Raw genomic sequence first — 16,864 nt, 5'->3', positions numbered from 1 at the left:
ATATTGTTTAAAAATAAATGTTATGGAAATACAGAAAAAGTATATTTAATGTGTTTTTTCATTAAGTATATTGAATAGAAAATGCATTTTTAGTATTGTTCACCTTTTTTGAACATTCTTTAAATGTTCTTAAGTATACGTCTTTTTTTTACAAGGGACAGCTTATTTTTACATTTACGTTGTTCCATAGAACATCCAGTGATTTTCAGTCTAGAATCAAGCCTGTATTAATTATGCAGTGCCACCTGAGGACCTGAAGATCACCAGCATCTAATTCTCACTGTCAGTCTTTTCCATTGCACATGTGGATTTCTCCAGATTCTCTCAATCTTTTTTTATCCTATCCTATGTACCTATGTATCACGGCTTTGTGATTTAATGTTTGGTGAACACTTTGCATCTAAAAATTGTGAAACAATTTCAACAATGTTTCACAGACTGGTGAAAATTTACCTGTCTTCTGAGAGACTCTACCTTTGTCTCAAATGCTCTTTTCATATGTATTAGTTGCAAATTGCTCCTATTGTAGTTAGTTTTTTATTAGTATTGATTATTTTTTCAGCTTTTGCTGTCCCTGTCCTAACTTTTGGAAGTTCTAAATGAATATTGCATAATATTCATAGGTTTTACTTTTAGCATCGGAGGTGTCTTCTATGTTCTATTGTGAATAAAATATGGGTCTATAAGATTTGAAAATAATTGCATTCGCCAATAAATAAAAGTTCACACTCTAATATTTGGTTGGACCGTCTTTATCTTTGATTGCCGCACACATTCACTGTGGCATTGTTTCAATAAGCTTCTGCAATGTCACAAGATTTATCTCAATCCAGTGTTGCTGGATTGATTTTTCACCAAGATCTTGCAGCAGCATTGATGATGGTAGAGTCTGACCAATCGCTGCACAAAGCAGCGCTTCTCCATCCAGCACATCCCAAAGATTCTCAATGAGGTTAAGGTCTGGACTCTGTGGTGAACTCTCTCTCAATCCATGTGTGAAAATGATGATCTCATGCTCCCTGAATCACTCTTTCACAGTTCCAGCACCATGAATCCTGACATTGTCTTATCTTGGAATATGCCTGTTCCATAAGGGAAGAAATATAAAATCCATTGATAGAATAACCTGGTCTCAGTATATTCAGGTAGTCAGCTGACCTCATTCTTTCAGCACATACTGTTGCTGAACCCAGACCTGCAGACCAACTGCAGCATCAACCCCACATCATTTACTTACTTAAATCTTTGACTGACTGCATGTGGAGTAACTGGGACTGGCATTTGATTTTTGATTATTGAATACTTCTTTTGAATGAAGGAAAACTGCTTAATTAACCAAAGCCCACCTTAGGCACTTGGTGGTTGTCGAAGAGGTGGGGTAGTTTGATTCGTAGCATGTTTGCTGGTAGTCTGAGCACCTCCCTCCCTCTCTGGCAGGCCTGCTTCAGTCGCTCCCTCCCTCCTCGGCACAGCACGCACCAGAAAGGGCAGTCAAAGCCCTGCGGCTCAGCCTCCCCTTCCACGGCCTCCCATCCTATACAGCGAGGCCAGCCCCAACTTGGGCCCCCGCCAGCTCCTCTCCACACAGGAAACACTGAAGAGGAGAGAGAGAGAGAGAGAGAGAGAGAGAGACATATATAGGTTTACATTTGTTCTTTGACCTATATTCAGTATAGAAAGGCTTCTAACAATAGGCTGAAGATGTGTGTATAAGTGTGTGTATAAGGCAGGATCTACAGTTTGGCCACCCTTTTGGCCAAATGACACATTATACTTGATTTTAATTGAGAATTAGACTACAAAACCTAGTCCAATATGTCAATTACAAATCACAATATATTATACATCATATAGAGTCAGAACTACACAGAGTTAAACCCCCATTTTCCAGAAATCACAGCTCACAGACGCTGTTTGTAGGAGCTAAAAGTCTTTCCATTCTTGTACTTGGAATTTCTTCCCACTCTTCTTGGCAGAAGCTCTAGTTCTGAGATTCTCTTGGGTTGTCTTGCATGCACAGCTTGTTTAACACATGATTTTTTACTGATGTTTAGGTCAGTGGACTATAAAGGGTGTTCCAAAAGTTTAAATTTGTGTATTTTCAGGTAGCCTATGGTGAATTTTCCTGTTAGAGTGGCTTCAATTAGGATTGACCCTCTTATTTCCCTTCATCTGTGTAATATTGCCAATGCCACTGGTAGCTAAATAAGCTCAAACTGTGTTAAATCCACCCCCATGCTTCACATCTGGCAGGGTGGTCTTTTGTTTATTTATAAAATAAAGTTCCTATATCCTATACTTTTGCATATTGTAGTCTCAGTGTGTTTTTAAGTCTAAATCTGGTTTGCTCATGTTTGTTTTAGTTAATGTGAATTTGGTGTGGTTTGATTTGGTTTAAGTTTGTTTAGTTTGCTGTGAAGAAAAACGTCACAGCAAACCTTGTTGTGCAAGAACTCTCTGCTCATTGGTCAGATCTGTCTGGGGCGGAACAAGAAAGTAAATACAGGAAGAAGGTTCTGTGTTCTGGAATAGTGTATATTTCTGTACATGGAGCAACAACAGAGATTGCATTTACTCTTAAAGGAGCACTAGGTAGGATTTCCTTGATTTTTGATCTTTTTAAAGAAGTAAAATTACAGCTTGAAACTCACTGCAGTGCTGCATTGAGATGTAATAGGAGGAATAGCAGTGCTCTTGTGTCTGTGCCGGAGCTCCTCTGAGCTCAAACCAGACTCTGTAAGTTTTCAGAGCCGGCTGCGACCAACGCTTGCGAGAATTGCGACCTGCTTTCCGACCTTTAGTTCTAACAGTTCTACAAGGACTACTGGTTCATTCTTTACAAACTCACATACAGACACTCTGGCAGAAGCTGGAAAGAGAACGGATATTTCTGTGAAAGCCAGAAAACGAGAAAGAAAAACTAATCCGCCTGAAACATTTATTATACTCTGCAACTGTAGGGGGAGCCCACGAGCACAAAATCTCAATCCTACCTAGTGGAGCTTTAAAGCTAAACCAATTATCTGTGAAATATACTAGCTTTAACTGCAGCACAATACGGCCTAAAAGGGGTTTAACTAGACAAAAACGCACAGGTGTGAAAACATCCAAAAAATCAGTCCACTACCCTCACCATCCTTTAATTTTCCCAAAACTCAACAGTGCGCCTTATAATCCGGTGCATCTTATGTATGAATGCTACCAGGCAGGTTGTAAAGAGCAGTAAAGCCACTTCACCAGTCTTACACACTGCTTTTGGATAACTTTATTCCCCTCCTGGTATAAACATTTAAGCAGTTCAGCTTGGTTTGATGGCTTGTGATCATCCATCTTCCTCTTGATTATATTCCAGAGTTTAATTCAGTCAATTATGACCTCTGTGACCTCTGAATGTACTGCAGATCTACTTTCCAATTCTTACTCATGAGTCTCTGTGTGCTGGACGCATTTGAATAGCGGAGCAGTCTGATATGTCCAGACACGGACTCAGAGTTAGACAGAGCTTAGCATTGTTGGTGGTACTGAAACAATACTAGCACACCAAAACAACATTCTGTGCCGGCCATGCTGTTCCACATAGACAGGAATGGTTTTGTGTGCTGGATGAGCTTATCAGAAAAAGCCATTTCTGTCCTGCTAACAAACCCAACATTCACGAGATTGTGGGTCATGTATATTAGGCACCAGGGTTAAGTATTAACCACTTCATGGAACTTCATGGAACTTCACGGATGACAGCAATCCATGACATACTGTATGCTACTGCTTTAGGGTGAGGACTTTTAACTATTGTATTCTGTTTCCTGCAAACATTTACTTTCAGAGTTCCATTTATACCCAAAACAACGGCATACGTGTCTCAGAGCACAGGCACATACAGCATTTTCACCTTTTTTATTTTCTCTAGGGATGTACTGATATGGTGAACTCTGGCCTGATGCCAGCATTCAATATTTGTCATGCACACATATGAATAAATATTTACAAAATGCTTAACTGAGGCCAAAAACAACCATATTCATCATTTGTGTTGGAAACAGATGGAATTTGGCCTCTGTCTTTAACTCATCCCTGCAGTGAGCACACACAAACACACATACACACACATATGTATAGGGTGTTTTCACACTAGCTGGACACATGAGTGCTAGTCCATGATTTTGGTACACTGGATCAAATAGCTGAAAGCTGTTTTTCAAGACAGGGAGAGGTTCAGAGAACTTAGCATTGTTCCTCCTGAAATCAGTAGCCTGGGGTTCATTTGTATTGAACTCTGGAGCAGTTCTGCAGCAGATGTGGAAGCTATCTGCTCCCACTGCTGCGTGTGGGTTCGAGTGATTGGTTAATTTTATAATGTGACTTCGGTAACACTTTACTTGGAATGTCTATTTGATGGCCTCATTAATACTCAAACTAAACTAAAATTTAAATGCATGTCTATTAAATGCAATTAAACTGAAAGGTTTATTAATTGATTAACGGTTAAGGTTAGGGTTAGATGTAGGGTTAGATTCTATTTTTTATCATTTACATTCAACATAGGGTTAAAATGCATTTAATAGACATTTAGTTGAATGTTTGTTTAATGTCAGTTGAGCATGAACGAGGCCATCCAAGTAAAGTGTTACTGTGACTGCTTTAATGTATCACATTACTTTCTGTTCCATTAGTATATCCTCATAAAGCCACACTGTACTAGGACTGGAGAGAGGGTACTGCAATAAGCTCAGCTTTGTGGAGTGAGTGCAGGTACTGACAGCATTGTGTTGAGCACCTTAAAAGCATTATTCATCATTCTACAGTGTTTGTATCCAAGCAAAATAATAAAAAATCGGCAAACCTATGTGCAGGAAATTAACCATGGAATAGTGCAATCAATCCACAATTTGGATGAAGTTTTGTGTGTGAAAATAATCCAGCACTAATGAGTCCCTTCTCCAAATGAGCCCAGAATCGGTTCTGTGTTTAATCGGGAACAAGCGAGTAAACGCCCATACACACACACACACACAAATACACAGTGAGCACACATGCCTGGAGTGGTGGGCAGCCATTGCTACAGTCACCAGGGAGCCATGATGGCCTTGCTCAATTCAAGGTATTGAACCCACAACCCAACTATCAATAACCCAGAGCTCTAACCACTAAGTCCCTCACTACCAGAAATTATGCAGTCAAGATTCTCGTACTTCAGGAATTTGCAACGGTCAGCAGAGCCAAAGTGCAATTGCTGAGGATTTTGTCAAAATTATGAAAATATGTTACTCTCGTTAATCTGAATAATTACAATCGAAATATACTGTGATTTATCCAAATTAATCACAAGTTAAAATGCTTGTACCTTGTAATTTGTGAGAAAAAAACAAGTTGAGTGAAAGTGGAAAAAGTTAAAAAATGTAATTGTTTTATAATATTTCAGTGAAGTTTCGATTATTTAATCTGCTGAGTAAAGGTTTCAGGGAGAGCCTTAGCATTAAAATCAATAAAACTCGAACACAGAAGCTTTAATATCTACTACTGTCCAACTACTACTACTATTGTTAAACATAACTTTAACAGACAAACAGAGGAATAAAAAGGCAGAAGTTCATATGAACTGTTGGCTTGACTGGTCCTGTATTAGATAACACATTAACATTACTCACATTGTTTTCTATTATTATACCAATCACCCATTATCTCACAAACTAATAGAAAGTCAGGTTTATCCACAGAAATGCAACATGAGGAAATGTATTTTAGAGGAAACATGGCAAAGACAGAGAAAGAGAGAGAAACAAAAGAACAGGATAGTGGAAGCTAGTTATGTGATTTTATCCATATTACTGCATAAATAAAAAGTAATCAACATTCTGAGCTCAGTATGTAGTACAGAAGTATTATACAGTAGTGATGCTGTGTTTTAAAGACTGAATAAAGCTGCTACTACAACACCAGGCTTTGCAAAAAGAGTGAATTGTGGGAAGATGTTGGGACCAAACTTCGTAAAATGCACGCAAAAAACACACACTTTTAAGTTTCCAGATTGATTGTTTGAATTAACATCTTAACACTGTTATACTAGTTTTGACACGGTGTAAAAACAATTAGATTTTCTGCTGCAAATACAACAAAAACCTGTTTAAATCATCTAAAAATCCAAACATCAGTCCTATGAAATTCATAGATTTTACCCAATATCCAACTCAAATTTAGTTTCGGCCAATTCTATCATGTTAAAGCTGCACTGCAACTTTGCAACTATAAAGAATCTAAATTCAAACATAAATTATTTCTTTCCTGCTACAGTAAAACTACTGTGTTTTATTGAATCTTCTCTATTCTGTATAAAGATATGAAATAACTGGAGCTTGTGGAAAGGACCATGCCTGAAGCTCCTCCTCCTCCTCCTTCCAGGAAAATGACTCTGTATCTGTTCCTTCTGTTCCTGTGATGAAATGTTTGCACCTCACGACCCCTTCTTCTCCCTGTTCTTTCATCCAGTTCAGCACAGGGTCAGCTCATAGCAGAACCCACCCTGAGCTCCAACACCCTGAACTTCTCAACACTTCTCTTCCTCCAAACCACAAGCGTATGCTCTTATAAAGGCATGACCAAACTTCTTACGTTTGAAACATGAAAAATAGTGCAAATTCTGAAAGCCTTTGTGAGCCGGTTTCTCAGAGTTGTTGATCTGACTAGTACTGTGTGAAATAACCCAACAGCATTACTCACACAAAAACAACCACACAGAATGTAACTGTCAGATTGACATGTTAATAAGGATATTTTTGTTTATTTATCATTATAAATTCATTGTTGTTTTATTTTATATGGTTGTTAAAAAGGGCTAAAAATCTATACGAAAAGGTGTAAAAATGAGGGTAAAATGTGTTTATAAATATAAGTCACGTGACGCGAGTTAGTTAGGCGGGTAACTGGAGAATTATGGGTCAGAACTAACTTGGCGGCAGAGGGAGAACAACAATTAAAGCTAACACGAGGTCTAAAGGCGCACACGGTAAATGTTTATCTTTAATATTGTTTAGTAATGTGTTTAATATGCCTTCTTGCAATGAATTGTTGTGCTAGCTAGCATATACTGAACGGTTGCTTTGTTTTGTGTAGTTTTCACGGTGTCCGATGAAGGACCAGAGAGAGGGAGAGAGAAAAGAAGAAATAAACCTTCAAAAGACATAAGTATGACTCGTGGCCATTATTCCATTAGACCGGTGTAGCTACAGTGAAAACGTACCGCCATCGCGGCCCAGAGTCCAGCGCGTCTGCCCGCAGAGGAGCGAGCATCGCGGCGGAGAGATCAGCGCGTGTGCCCGCGGAGGAGCGAGCAGTGCGGCGGAGAGATCAGCGTGTCTGCCCGCAGAGGAGCGAGCAGTGCGGCGGAGAGATCAGCGTGTCTGCCCACAGAGGAGCGAGCAGTGCGGCGGAGAGATCAGCGCGTCTGCCCGCAGAGGAGCGAGCAGTGCGGCGGAGAGATCAGCACGTCTGCCCGCAGAGGAGCGAGCATCGCGGCGGAGAGATCAGCGCGTGTGCCCGCAGAGGAGCGAGCAGTGCGGCGGAGAGATCAGCGCGTGTGCCCGCAGAGGAGCGAGCAGTGCGGCGGAGAGATCAGCGCGTCTGCCTGCAGAGGAGCGAGCATCGCGGCGGAGAGATCAGCGCGTCTGCCCGCAGAGGAGCGAGCAGTGCGGCGGAGAGATCAGCGCGTCTGCCTGCAGAGGAGCGAGCATCGCGGCGGAGAGATCAGCGCGTCTGCCCGCAGAGGAGCGAGCATCGCGGCGGAGAGATCAGCGCGTCTGCCCGCAGAGGAGCGAGCAGTGCGGCGGAGAGATCAGCGCGTCTGCCCGCAGAGGAGCGAGCAGTGCGGCGGAGAGATCAGCGCGTCTGCCTGCAGAGGAGCGAGCATCGCGGCGGAGAGATCAGCGCGTCTGCCCGCAGAGGAGCGAGCATCGCGGCGGAGAGATCAGCGCGTCTGCCCGCAGAGGAGCGAGCAGTGCGGCGGAGAGATCAGCGCGTCTGCCCGCAGAGGAGCGAGCATCGCGGCGGAGAGATCAGCGCGTCTGCCCGCAGAGGAGCGAGCATCGCGGCGGAGAGATCAGCGTGTGTGCCCGCGGAGGAGCGAGCAGCGCGGCGGAGAGGTCAGCGTGCGTGCCCGCGGAGGAGCGAGCAGCGCGGCGGAGAGGTCAGCGTGCGTGCCCGCGAAACGGCGCGGAGCACGCCAATTCGAGACAAAGACCATTTCAACAACAAAGGTTTCAACAACAACAAAGTTTCAGCGCAGCACCAGTTTTAGCTAAGTAAAGTGTTCAGGCAGGACATTGCAGCTCTGCACTCGGCGTCAGGTTTGACTGTGCTCCTTTCACAAGACACACAAAAAAAAACACTGCTTTACGTATGAGAAAAGTAATTAATTTATCAGTAGAGTCTAATTGTCATTCCTGTTTTATGATTGTGTGATTATTGTGCATAATGGTACTTTAAAGTAAGATTTCACAAGCATGTTAAAAGAAGTGCAATAAGGGTTATATTTAAACAAATATTTGACGTTATTTACTGAATAGACAACTATATAACTGTTAAGGTCGTATGGTTATATGTGTACACGAAGCTGTCATTTCTAAAAAAATGTACAATGTCAATTCATGAAGAAACTTTAAAAAAGGGTGAAGTTAGTGAACAGTTAAAATCACAATGTGATGATGTTGAACACGAAAGATTAGAGTCACTTACAGGTGACAGTCAAGCTAACCTAGAAGTAGAGAAGATAGCAGTGGTAGAGCCTGCCCACACCACCTCAGAGACTGTTGAACCCAGAAAATCTGCACGTGAGAGAAAGTACACCACCAAAATGCTAGAAATGAAAGAACAAGAAGCCTTTCATAGGGAGAGCAAATTCATCAAGCTGTATGATCGCTGGAAAGACCAAGTAAGAGCTTCAAGAAACAAACTTAAGGATAAGTGCTCTGACAGTGATTTGGCTAACATGATGAATGATATTGAAGGGCTAGAGACAAAATTGAAAGAGTTGTATGAAAACATACGAACTCAACTAGCACCTTCACCTGAGATTAGGAGAAGGATGGATTCCTGCATAGCAGTGACAGCAGATCTGATGAGGCTCATGAAAATACGGATGAGTGAAGTGGGGCTAGAGGAGTTTGATGCTAAAGCAGAAAACACAAGACTTCATAATGTGCTTGATAGAGAGTATGCCCAATCAATATTTGGGACTACAATCTCCAGGTCTGCTGATGGTAGTAGCCACTCTCAGTCATCAGAACAACAAAGCATTGCAGCGAAATGAGCAGAGTGTGCCGCACAGTTTGCTGCAAAAAGGGCTGAAATAAAAATGGAGGAGGCCATAGCTTCACAAAGGCAAGAACTAAAGAGATTAGAAAATCAGAGAGATCTTCAAGTTCTAGCTGCCAAGCTCCAAGCATACAGTGAAGATGACTCAGATCAGGACTGTGAAGAAAACAGAACAGTGCAAAAGAGGGTGGCTAATTGTCCTCAAGTACCTTTGTCCTCAAAAGAAATTAAAAAGGAGCAAACATGGCAGGATGATAGCACTGATAAAACAGCTCATCTCAACAATGAAGCGTCATTAGCACAAGTCCTACATGACACACTAGTCCTTACCAGACTTCCTGCACATGAGCCTGCTGTCTTCTATGGAGACCCACTCAAGTTCTTAGAGTGGAGCACAAGTTTCAAGACATTGATAGAACGGAGATGCACAAGTCCAGCTGACAGGTTGTTCTACCTACAGAAGTACATTGGTGGTGAGGCAAGGTCCGTGTTAGAAGGCAGCTTCTACAGAAAGGATGATGAAGCCTACAACCAAGCATGGGAGGCTCTGAATACTCGCTATGGCCACTCATTTGTAATTCAACGGGCATTTAGAGAAAAATTAAACAACTGGCCAAAGATCGGTCCTAGAGAGTCAGTTAAACTGAGACAGTTTAGCGATTTCCTAACTGCCTGTAGCAATGCAATGCCTCATATCAAAGGGCTTCAGGTCTTAAATGACTGCGAAGAAAATCAAAGGATGCTTTACAAAATCCCTGACTGGGTGACCTCTCGCTGGAATCGTCACGTCACAAAGTGCTTGCGTCAAACAGAGGAATACTCCAGTTTCAAAGAGTTTGCTGAATTCATGGCACAAGAAGCTGAGATTGCGTGCAATCCTGTGACATCCTTTTATGCATTGAAGCATATTGACGAAAGGCCTGGTAGAGACACTAGGCGCCCAAAGGCTAATGCATTTATGACAAATGTGAAGGCACCTGAAAATGCAAATACAGCTATGAAAGCATGTGTATGCTGTGGAGAAAGCCATTCTATCCACAAATGCCAGATATTTGTCAACAAGTCCATGAAAGACAAGAGAAGCTTTATCTTTGACAATAACCTGTGCTTTGGCTGTCTTAGGAAGGGACACAATTCAAAGGAATGCAAGAATAAAGCTACTTGTGGCATATGCAAGAAACATCATCCAACTCCACTTCACGAAGACCGCTCCTTTGTCTCTGCGAACACATCTTCTGTTAGGCAAGTACCAGAGAATACGTCTTCACTTTCTTGCTGTCTTGACAGATGTGAGGGTGGGAGCACCTCCATGATAGTTCCTGTGTGGATTTCCACAACCACCTCTCCTGAATCAGAGACCTTAGCTTACGCTTTACTAGAAACCCAGAGTAGCAACACCTTTGTAGACAAGGAGGTATGTGAGAAGATGGGGGCAGATTTAGAGCCAGTTAAATTAAAGCTTACCACTATGATGGGAAAGGACTCCATCATTCAGAATGAAAGAGTAAGTGGGCTTAGAGTTAGAGGGTTTTCCTCACCATGCTTTATTAACTTGCCACCTGCCTACACCAGAGACTTCATTCCACTTGAACGTTCTCACATTCCTACTCCTAAAACTGCCAAAGGATGGAGACATCTGAAAGGTATAGCCCAGGAAATGCCAGAACTAATGGATTGTGAGGTCGGACTCCTCATTGGCTATGACTGTTCCAGAGCATTGGTTCCACGTCAAGTTATCACTGGAGGTGATGATGAGCCATACGCCATCAGGACTGACCTGGGTTGGAGCATTGTGGGTTGGAGTTCATCACAGGCTGCAAAGTCAACAGAAGTGACAGGTTTGTGCCATCGTGTAACAGTTCCCCTATTCCCCTATTGACACCAGCCACTGTTATCAGAGCACTCGAATCAGACTTCAAAGACACAAGCCCTGGTGAAAAGAGTGTATCACAAGATGATATACAGTTCATGCAATTACTGAATAAGACAGTACATCAGAATGCAGATGGTCACCTGGAAATGCCCCTTCCCTTTAAGACACATCCACAACTGCCAGACAACAAGCATTTGGCCCTGGTTCGACTGAAGCGCCTGAAAGGGAAATTTGAGAAGAATTCCAAATTCAGAGATGACTCCCTCAAGTTTATGGAAGGTGTCTTCAAGGAGGGTGAAGCAGAGAGAGCTGTATGCCAACCCAAAGCGAGAAATGTGTGGTATATACCACACCAGAGGGTCCATCACCCTAGAAGGCCAGATAAAATTAGGGAAGTGTTTGACTGCTCTGCCAAGTATGGTGGCACCGCTTTGAATGATCAGTTGCTGGCTGGACCTGATCTTACAGATGGGCTGGATGACAGGATTTTTAGTGGAGAATCTGTTGACACAGCCATCAAACCAGTAAAAGATGCACAGAATGTCTGTGCAAGAGGAAAATTACACCTCCACAAATTCATCTCCAACAACAGAGAAGTTTTGGAGTCAATTCCTGAGAGCGAACGAGCTAGCGGAATTCAAGATGTAGACTTGACTTATGAAGAACTCCCAGTTCAAAGTGTGTTGGGAGTAAAGTGGAGTGCTAACAGTGACACCTTTTTCTTTAAGGTCACTCTGGATGAAAAACCAGCAACACGGTGTGCAGTCCTCTCAACTGTAGCTTCTGTGTTCGACCCACTGGGCTTCCTTGCTCCCTTCCTCCTGCTGGGAAAGAAAGTTCTACAGGAAATGTGTCAAAGAGGCATTGGGTGGGACGAACCTCTGCCCACAGAGTTAAAGCCACGATGGGAGAGCTGGCTTAGTGACCTAGAGAATCTACAGAAGCTCCAGATACCAAGGTGCTTCATCCCAGAAGAAATGGGAAAAGTCCAGAGAACAGAACTACATCACTTTTCGGATGCTAGCACCCATGGGTATGGACAGTGTTCATACATTCGAGTGGTGAGCGAAGACAAAGTACATTGCTCACTAGTGATAGGTAAAGCTAGAGTTGCTCCCACAAAAGTGGTAACCATACCAAGGCTAGAGTTAACTGCTGCCGTGGTCTCCGCAGCAGTAAGCAGCATGTTAAAAGAGGAGCTAGAGCTTAAAATTGATCAGGAGTATTTTTGGACTGACGCACAGGTAGTGTTGGGCTACATTAACAATGAAGCTCGAAGATTTCACATTTTCGTAGCCAATCGAGTTCAAAGAATCAGAGAAATGACTGACCCAGCTCAGTGGCACTATATCAACACTGATCAAAATCCAGCAGATCAGAACATGATTTCACAATCATCTCACAAACAAACTCACAGCAGATTCAGTATTCTAAAGGAGATTTAACTCATAGCAGACATGTGAGGACACGCATGAGGAAAAACACGCCAGCCAAACAACCTGCAATTCCCACATCCTGAAAAACACATCATACACACCACGCTACAGCACAATCCCAAACCAGCCCATCAGCTGAAGAACTGCAGTGTTAAAACTACATTTAGAAACATTTACCATATGGTTACCATATTTTTAGCACTATAAGGTGCCTTTAAAATCCTTTAATTTCCTCAAAAATCATCAGTGTGTCTTATATTTTACCAGTCAGGTTGTAAGGAGCAATAAAGCCACCCCACTGAAGTACAGCGTTGCACAGGAGTTTCAGTTTAGTTCTCCAGCAGTATTAGCATTAGCTGCTAAACGTGCTAAGCACTAGCTCTTTTGTCGTTCAGAGTTGAGTATATTGGACTGTAGCCTGCACATTTACCATGTTAAAACAAGCTACGTGTTATAAACTGCTAGCCAATATCACCCTGGCTTACTGGAAAACTCAGGGTTCCTCAGTGTAGCTCTGTCGGGTGGCATTAGCCGCTAACCGTGGCTAGCGCTAGCAGCTAGTGGCTAATGCTAATGCTGCTGCACCCAATCTTAGTGGAAATCTGGAAATAAACAGAAGCATTATACTCAGCCAAATAAACAGGAGAGACAGTTTTCAGGAGATAAATCTGTGTAGATTAACATCCAGCACTCGTTTAACTTTAAAAAAACGTTTTATAAGAATTATAAGAAATACATTTTATTTACTTAACTTAGCTTAGCTTTGCAGGTCTCACCACCCTGCTCAATTAGAAGGAAAACATGGTGACACCCCTGTTCCTTACTAGTTTTGCATAATGCAATTTATAATTCAGTGCACTTTATGTATAAAAATACATATAGACCTGAAAATAGGCATTTATAATAGTGCACTTTATAATCCAGTGTGCCCTATAGTGAGAAAAATATGGTACTTTGCAAGCTTTATTAATCAATTCCGATTTTTCTGCTCAGACTGGATCACATTCACACTGTAAGCCTGGATAAGTTGAATTTACTTAAATTATGTGAGGAAACCTGTTTCTGTTTTTTTACAATTTTTAAGTAATGTTTACAAAAAAATTAAGTTAATTAGACTAAAAACTTTCCATCAATTGCGTGTGATACATGTGCACAAAAAGATGAGTCAGATTCTGGCAGGGAGTCAGAATTTGGCATAACACTGGGGCTGGCTGATGAGGACAGCACTAAGGACCCTATTTTTGCAATCTTTAGGCGAGCTGTCAACTGTGTGTTTTCTTTGCATTATTTGAGGTCTGAAAGCTCTGCATCTTTTTCAGCCATTTTTCATTTTCTGCAAATAAATGATCTAAATGACAATACTTTTATTTGGAATTTGGGAGAAATGTTGTCTGTAGTTTATAGAATAAAACAACAATGTTCATTTTATTCAAACATATACCTATAAATAGCAAAATCAGAGGAACAGTATATACACATTTGTGACTTATTGTACAATGTATAAAACATGACCTCAAGCATTTTTGCTGACACTGATTCCCTTTTGCCTACTGTGCTTATGCAATGAGGAGGGCCCTTTAACATGAATAAACTGGTATGTAAAATGGTATGCATAAAAATATATATTTATGTTATATTTATGTAAGATATTGAAAAATAAATATATATATATATTTTTAAAATGAAATATTTCAATGTATATATTTTTAAAGGGTGTAATAAAATTGACTTCAAATGACAATATATCATTTTTTTTTTCTAGTCATAAACTGTCATCCATAAAAAAGGACAGCATTAACGGCCCAATTTTAGCCGTGTCAGTGTGTCTTTGCTATCATAACGGTGAGAAAAGTACACCTTGCACAGCTCAAAAAGCACAAATGGCTTGTACTAATGTCTGTCAGTATACATGACCTCAGAAATGTACATAAACACATCTCATTTCATAGATTGATCAGCTTTGTTGTTTTTGCTCAGACTGGATTTGGCTATCACATTCACACTGTAAGTCTGGATAAGTTGAATTCATTTAAATTATTTGAGAAAACCTGTATTTTTAAGATTTTTAAGTAATGTTTCCTAAAAATCTAAGTTAATTAGACTAAAAACTTTCCATCAATTGCGTGTGATACATGTGCACACAAAGGTGAGTCAGATTCTGGCGTGGAGTCAGAATTTGGCACAACACTGGGGCTGGCTGATGAGGACAGTACTAAGGGCCCTATTTTAGCAATCTTTAGGCGAGCCGTCAACTGTGCCAGCGTGTCTTTGCTATCGTAACGACAGGAAAAGTATGCTCTGCACAGCTCAAAATGTGTAAAAGGTTTGTGCTAATGCTTTTCAGTATACATGGCCTCAGAAATGTACCTAAACACACTTCTTTTTGTAGATATATTCACAAGCTCGGTTGTTATTTAATCCACACAGGTGTAAGGTGTGAAAATATACTGTTGGTGGGTTGTAAGATAGCAATGAGCATCTCAACACGCCTTGCACTGGGTGGGAGATAGGGCTCTAAGAGTGTGTATATAGACAAAAAAATTAAGCTTAAAATACAATCTAAGCATTCACATTTATGTCACATACCTACAATTGCCAAATATGCCTAAATCAAAAACAGCAATTAATAATTGCATTTTAGTTATGCTATTATGAATAATAAATCAATAACAAAACATTTTAATGAACAATAATTATGAGTTTTTTTACTATACAGAATATACAATTTTAACTAACAGACTGCAAAATTGTGAGTTATTGCTTTTGTGGCCACTGTAGAGACAGAAAACTGCTATTTAAACTTATACATGGGTAAGAAAAGGGTATGGAATGCACACCATTGTCCTCATTGCATATCCTTAAATCTACTGTACTTTCAGCGATGTTTCTCTTGTGGGCCTGTATAAACACTGACTAACACACAGAGCTAACATGACACAGCTGCTGGAACAGTGTACAGCATATTTACCACAGGCCAGAGGGAGAACAGCTACATTTCATTATATAAATATGAAAATGTTCATTCTTCAGCGCAAGAGGTTCATAATAATAAACAAAGCAGATGGAAATGATCTGCTCGCTGGAGAGGACGGGAGAAGCTGTGTTTGATGCTCGATGTTTTCAGAAGCCAGAAGCTACAGTGACTCACAGAGCAACAGGCTGGTACTTATAAGAAGAACATTAAATTCTTAGAAGCAGATGGTACAAGTCCTGGTGAATCGTAGTGTCTCTTAGATTTTACCAAATTGAAATTGGATTATTATCAAGAGGAAGATGGATGATCACAAGCCATCAAACCAAGCTGAACTGCTTGAATTTTTGCACCAGGAGTGAGTGGCATAAAGTTATCCAAAAGCAGTGTGTAAGACTGGTGGAGGAGAACATGCCAAGATACATGAAAACTGTAATTAAAAACCAGGGTTATGTCACCACATATTGATTTCTGAACTAGCCTTGGGCCGATAAACGATATTATCGAATATCGCAATAATTTAAGCCAGTGACGATATGAGGTGCGTTATCGTTAACCACGTGTTTTTTTTTTTTTTGGGTCCGTTTTTTAATCAACCACATTATTTCATTAATCTAATCTATGACATGTTCATAGCCATAAGAAAAAAGGTAGCATTTTAGACCACACATACATAATATGCTTCAAATTAAAACGTAAGTTGATTATATCAGAACAAAGAGTTTAACTCTGGAATTGAATGCTGGGTACATGCAAATTAATTACTGCTCCGTGTGACCTTCTCCTGGGTGGACGGTGAAAAATGGAGGATCTTGTACAAAAGAAAGGTGTCACCTCGCCGATTTGGCAGTATTTTGGCTTCCAAGCAGACGAACATGGAGAACCATTAGACATCAATGCAGTTAAATGTCGTCTGTGCAGAAAGTCGATCATGACAAAGGACGGCAATACCAGCAATTTGCGTGCGCATCTCAGGATACATCATCCGAATGAGTGTGCTAAACTTGGTCTGACCAAAGGAGAAAGCAGTTCATCCAGTCAGTACAAACAGTAAACGCTTGCCTATAATGGCAAGACTTGCACGCAAATACCTGTGTGTGTGCGCAACAAGCACCCCATCCGAGCGTGTTTTCAGCACAGCTGGAAATGTTGTTAGTCCCTCAAGCTCTCATCTTAAACCCGACAAGGGCAACATGCTTGTCTTCCTCGCAAAGAATGCTTAAGCGTGCTGGCACAGAGCAGTTAAAGGGTACATGTAGCTACCGAATGTGTGTATTGTAT

The 16,864-nt window shown here is 41.2% G+C and overlaps 1 protein-coding gene across 2 annotated transcripts in view; it reads right to left on the bottom strand.

The window, feature by feature from the left end:
- The window catches only part of paqr6 (progestin and adipoQ receptor family member VI), a 75,877-nt gene that overhangs the window by 37,777 nt on the left and 21,236 nt on the right, over positions 1–16,864 (bottom strand). For both annotated transcript variants that reach the window (XM_049464860.1, XM_022668706.2), the window contains exon 2: positions 1,347–1,594. In XM_049464860.1, the coding sequence (XP_049320817.1) occupies positions 1,347–1,397 (51 nt within the window). In that variant the 5' untranslated portion in view covers positions 1,398–1,594. The remainder of the gene's footprint in view (positions 1–1,346; positions 1,595–16,864) is intronic.

Source organism: Astyanax mexicanus, chromosome 1, assembly GCF_023375975.1.
Source record: "Astyanax mexicanus isolate ESR-SI-001 chromosome 1, AstMex3_surface, whole genome shotgun sequence".
NCBI classification, from domain to species: Eukaryota; Metazoa; Chordata; class Actinopteri; order Characiformes; family Acestrorhamphidae; genus Astyanax; species Astyanax mexicanus.
This window is presented reverse-complemented; position numbering and strand designations above follow the sequence as displayed.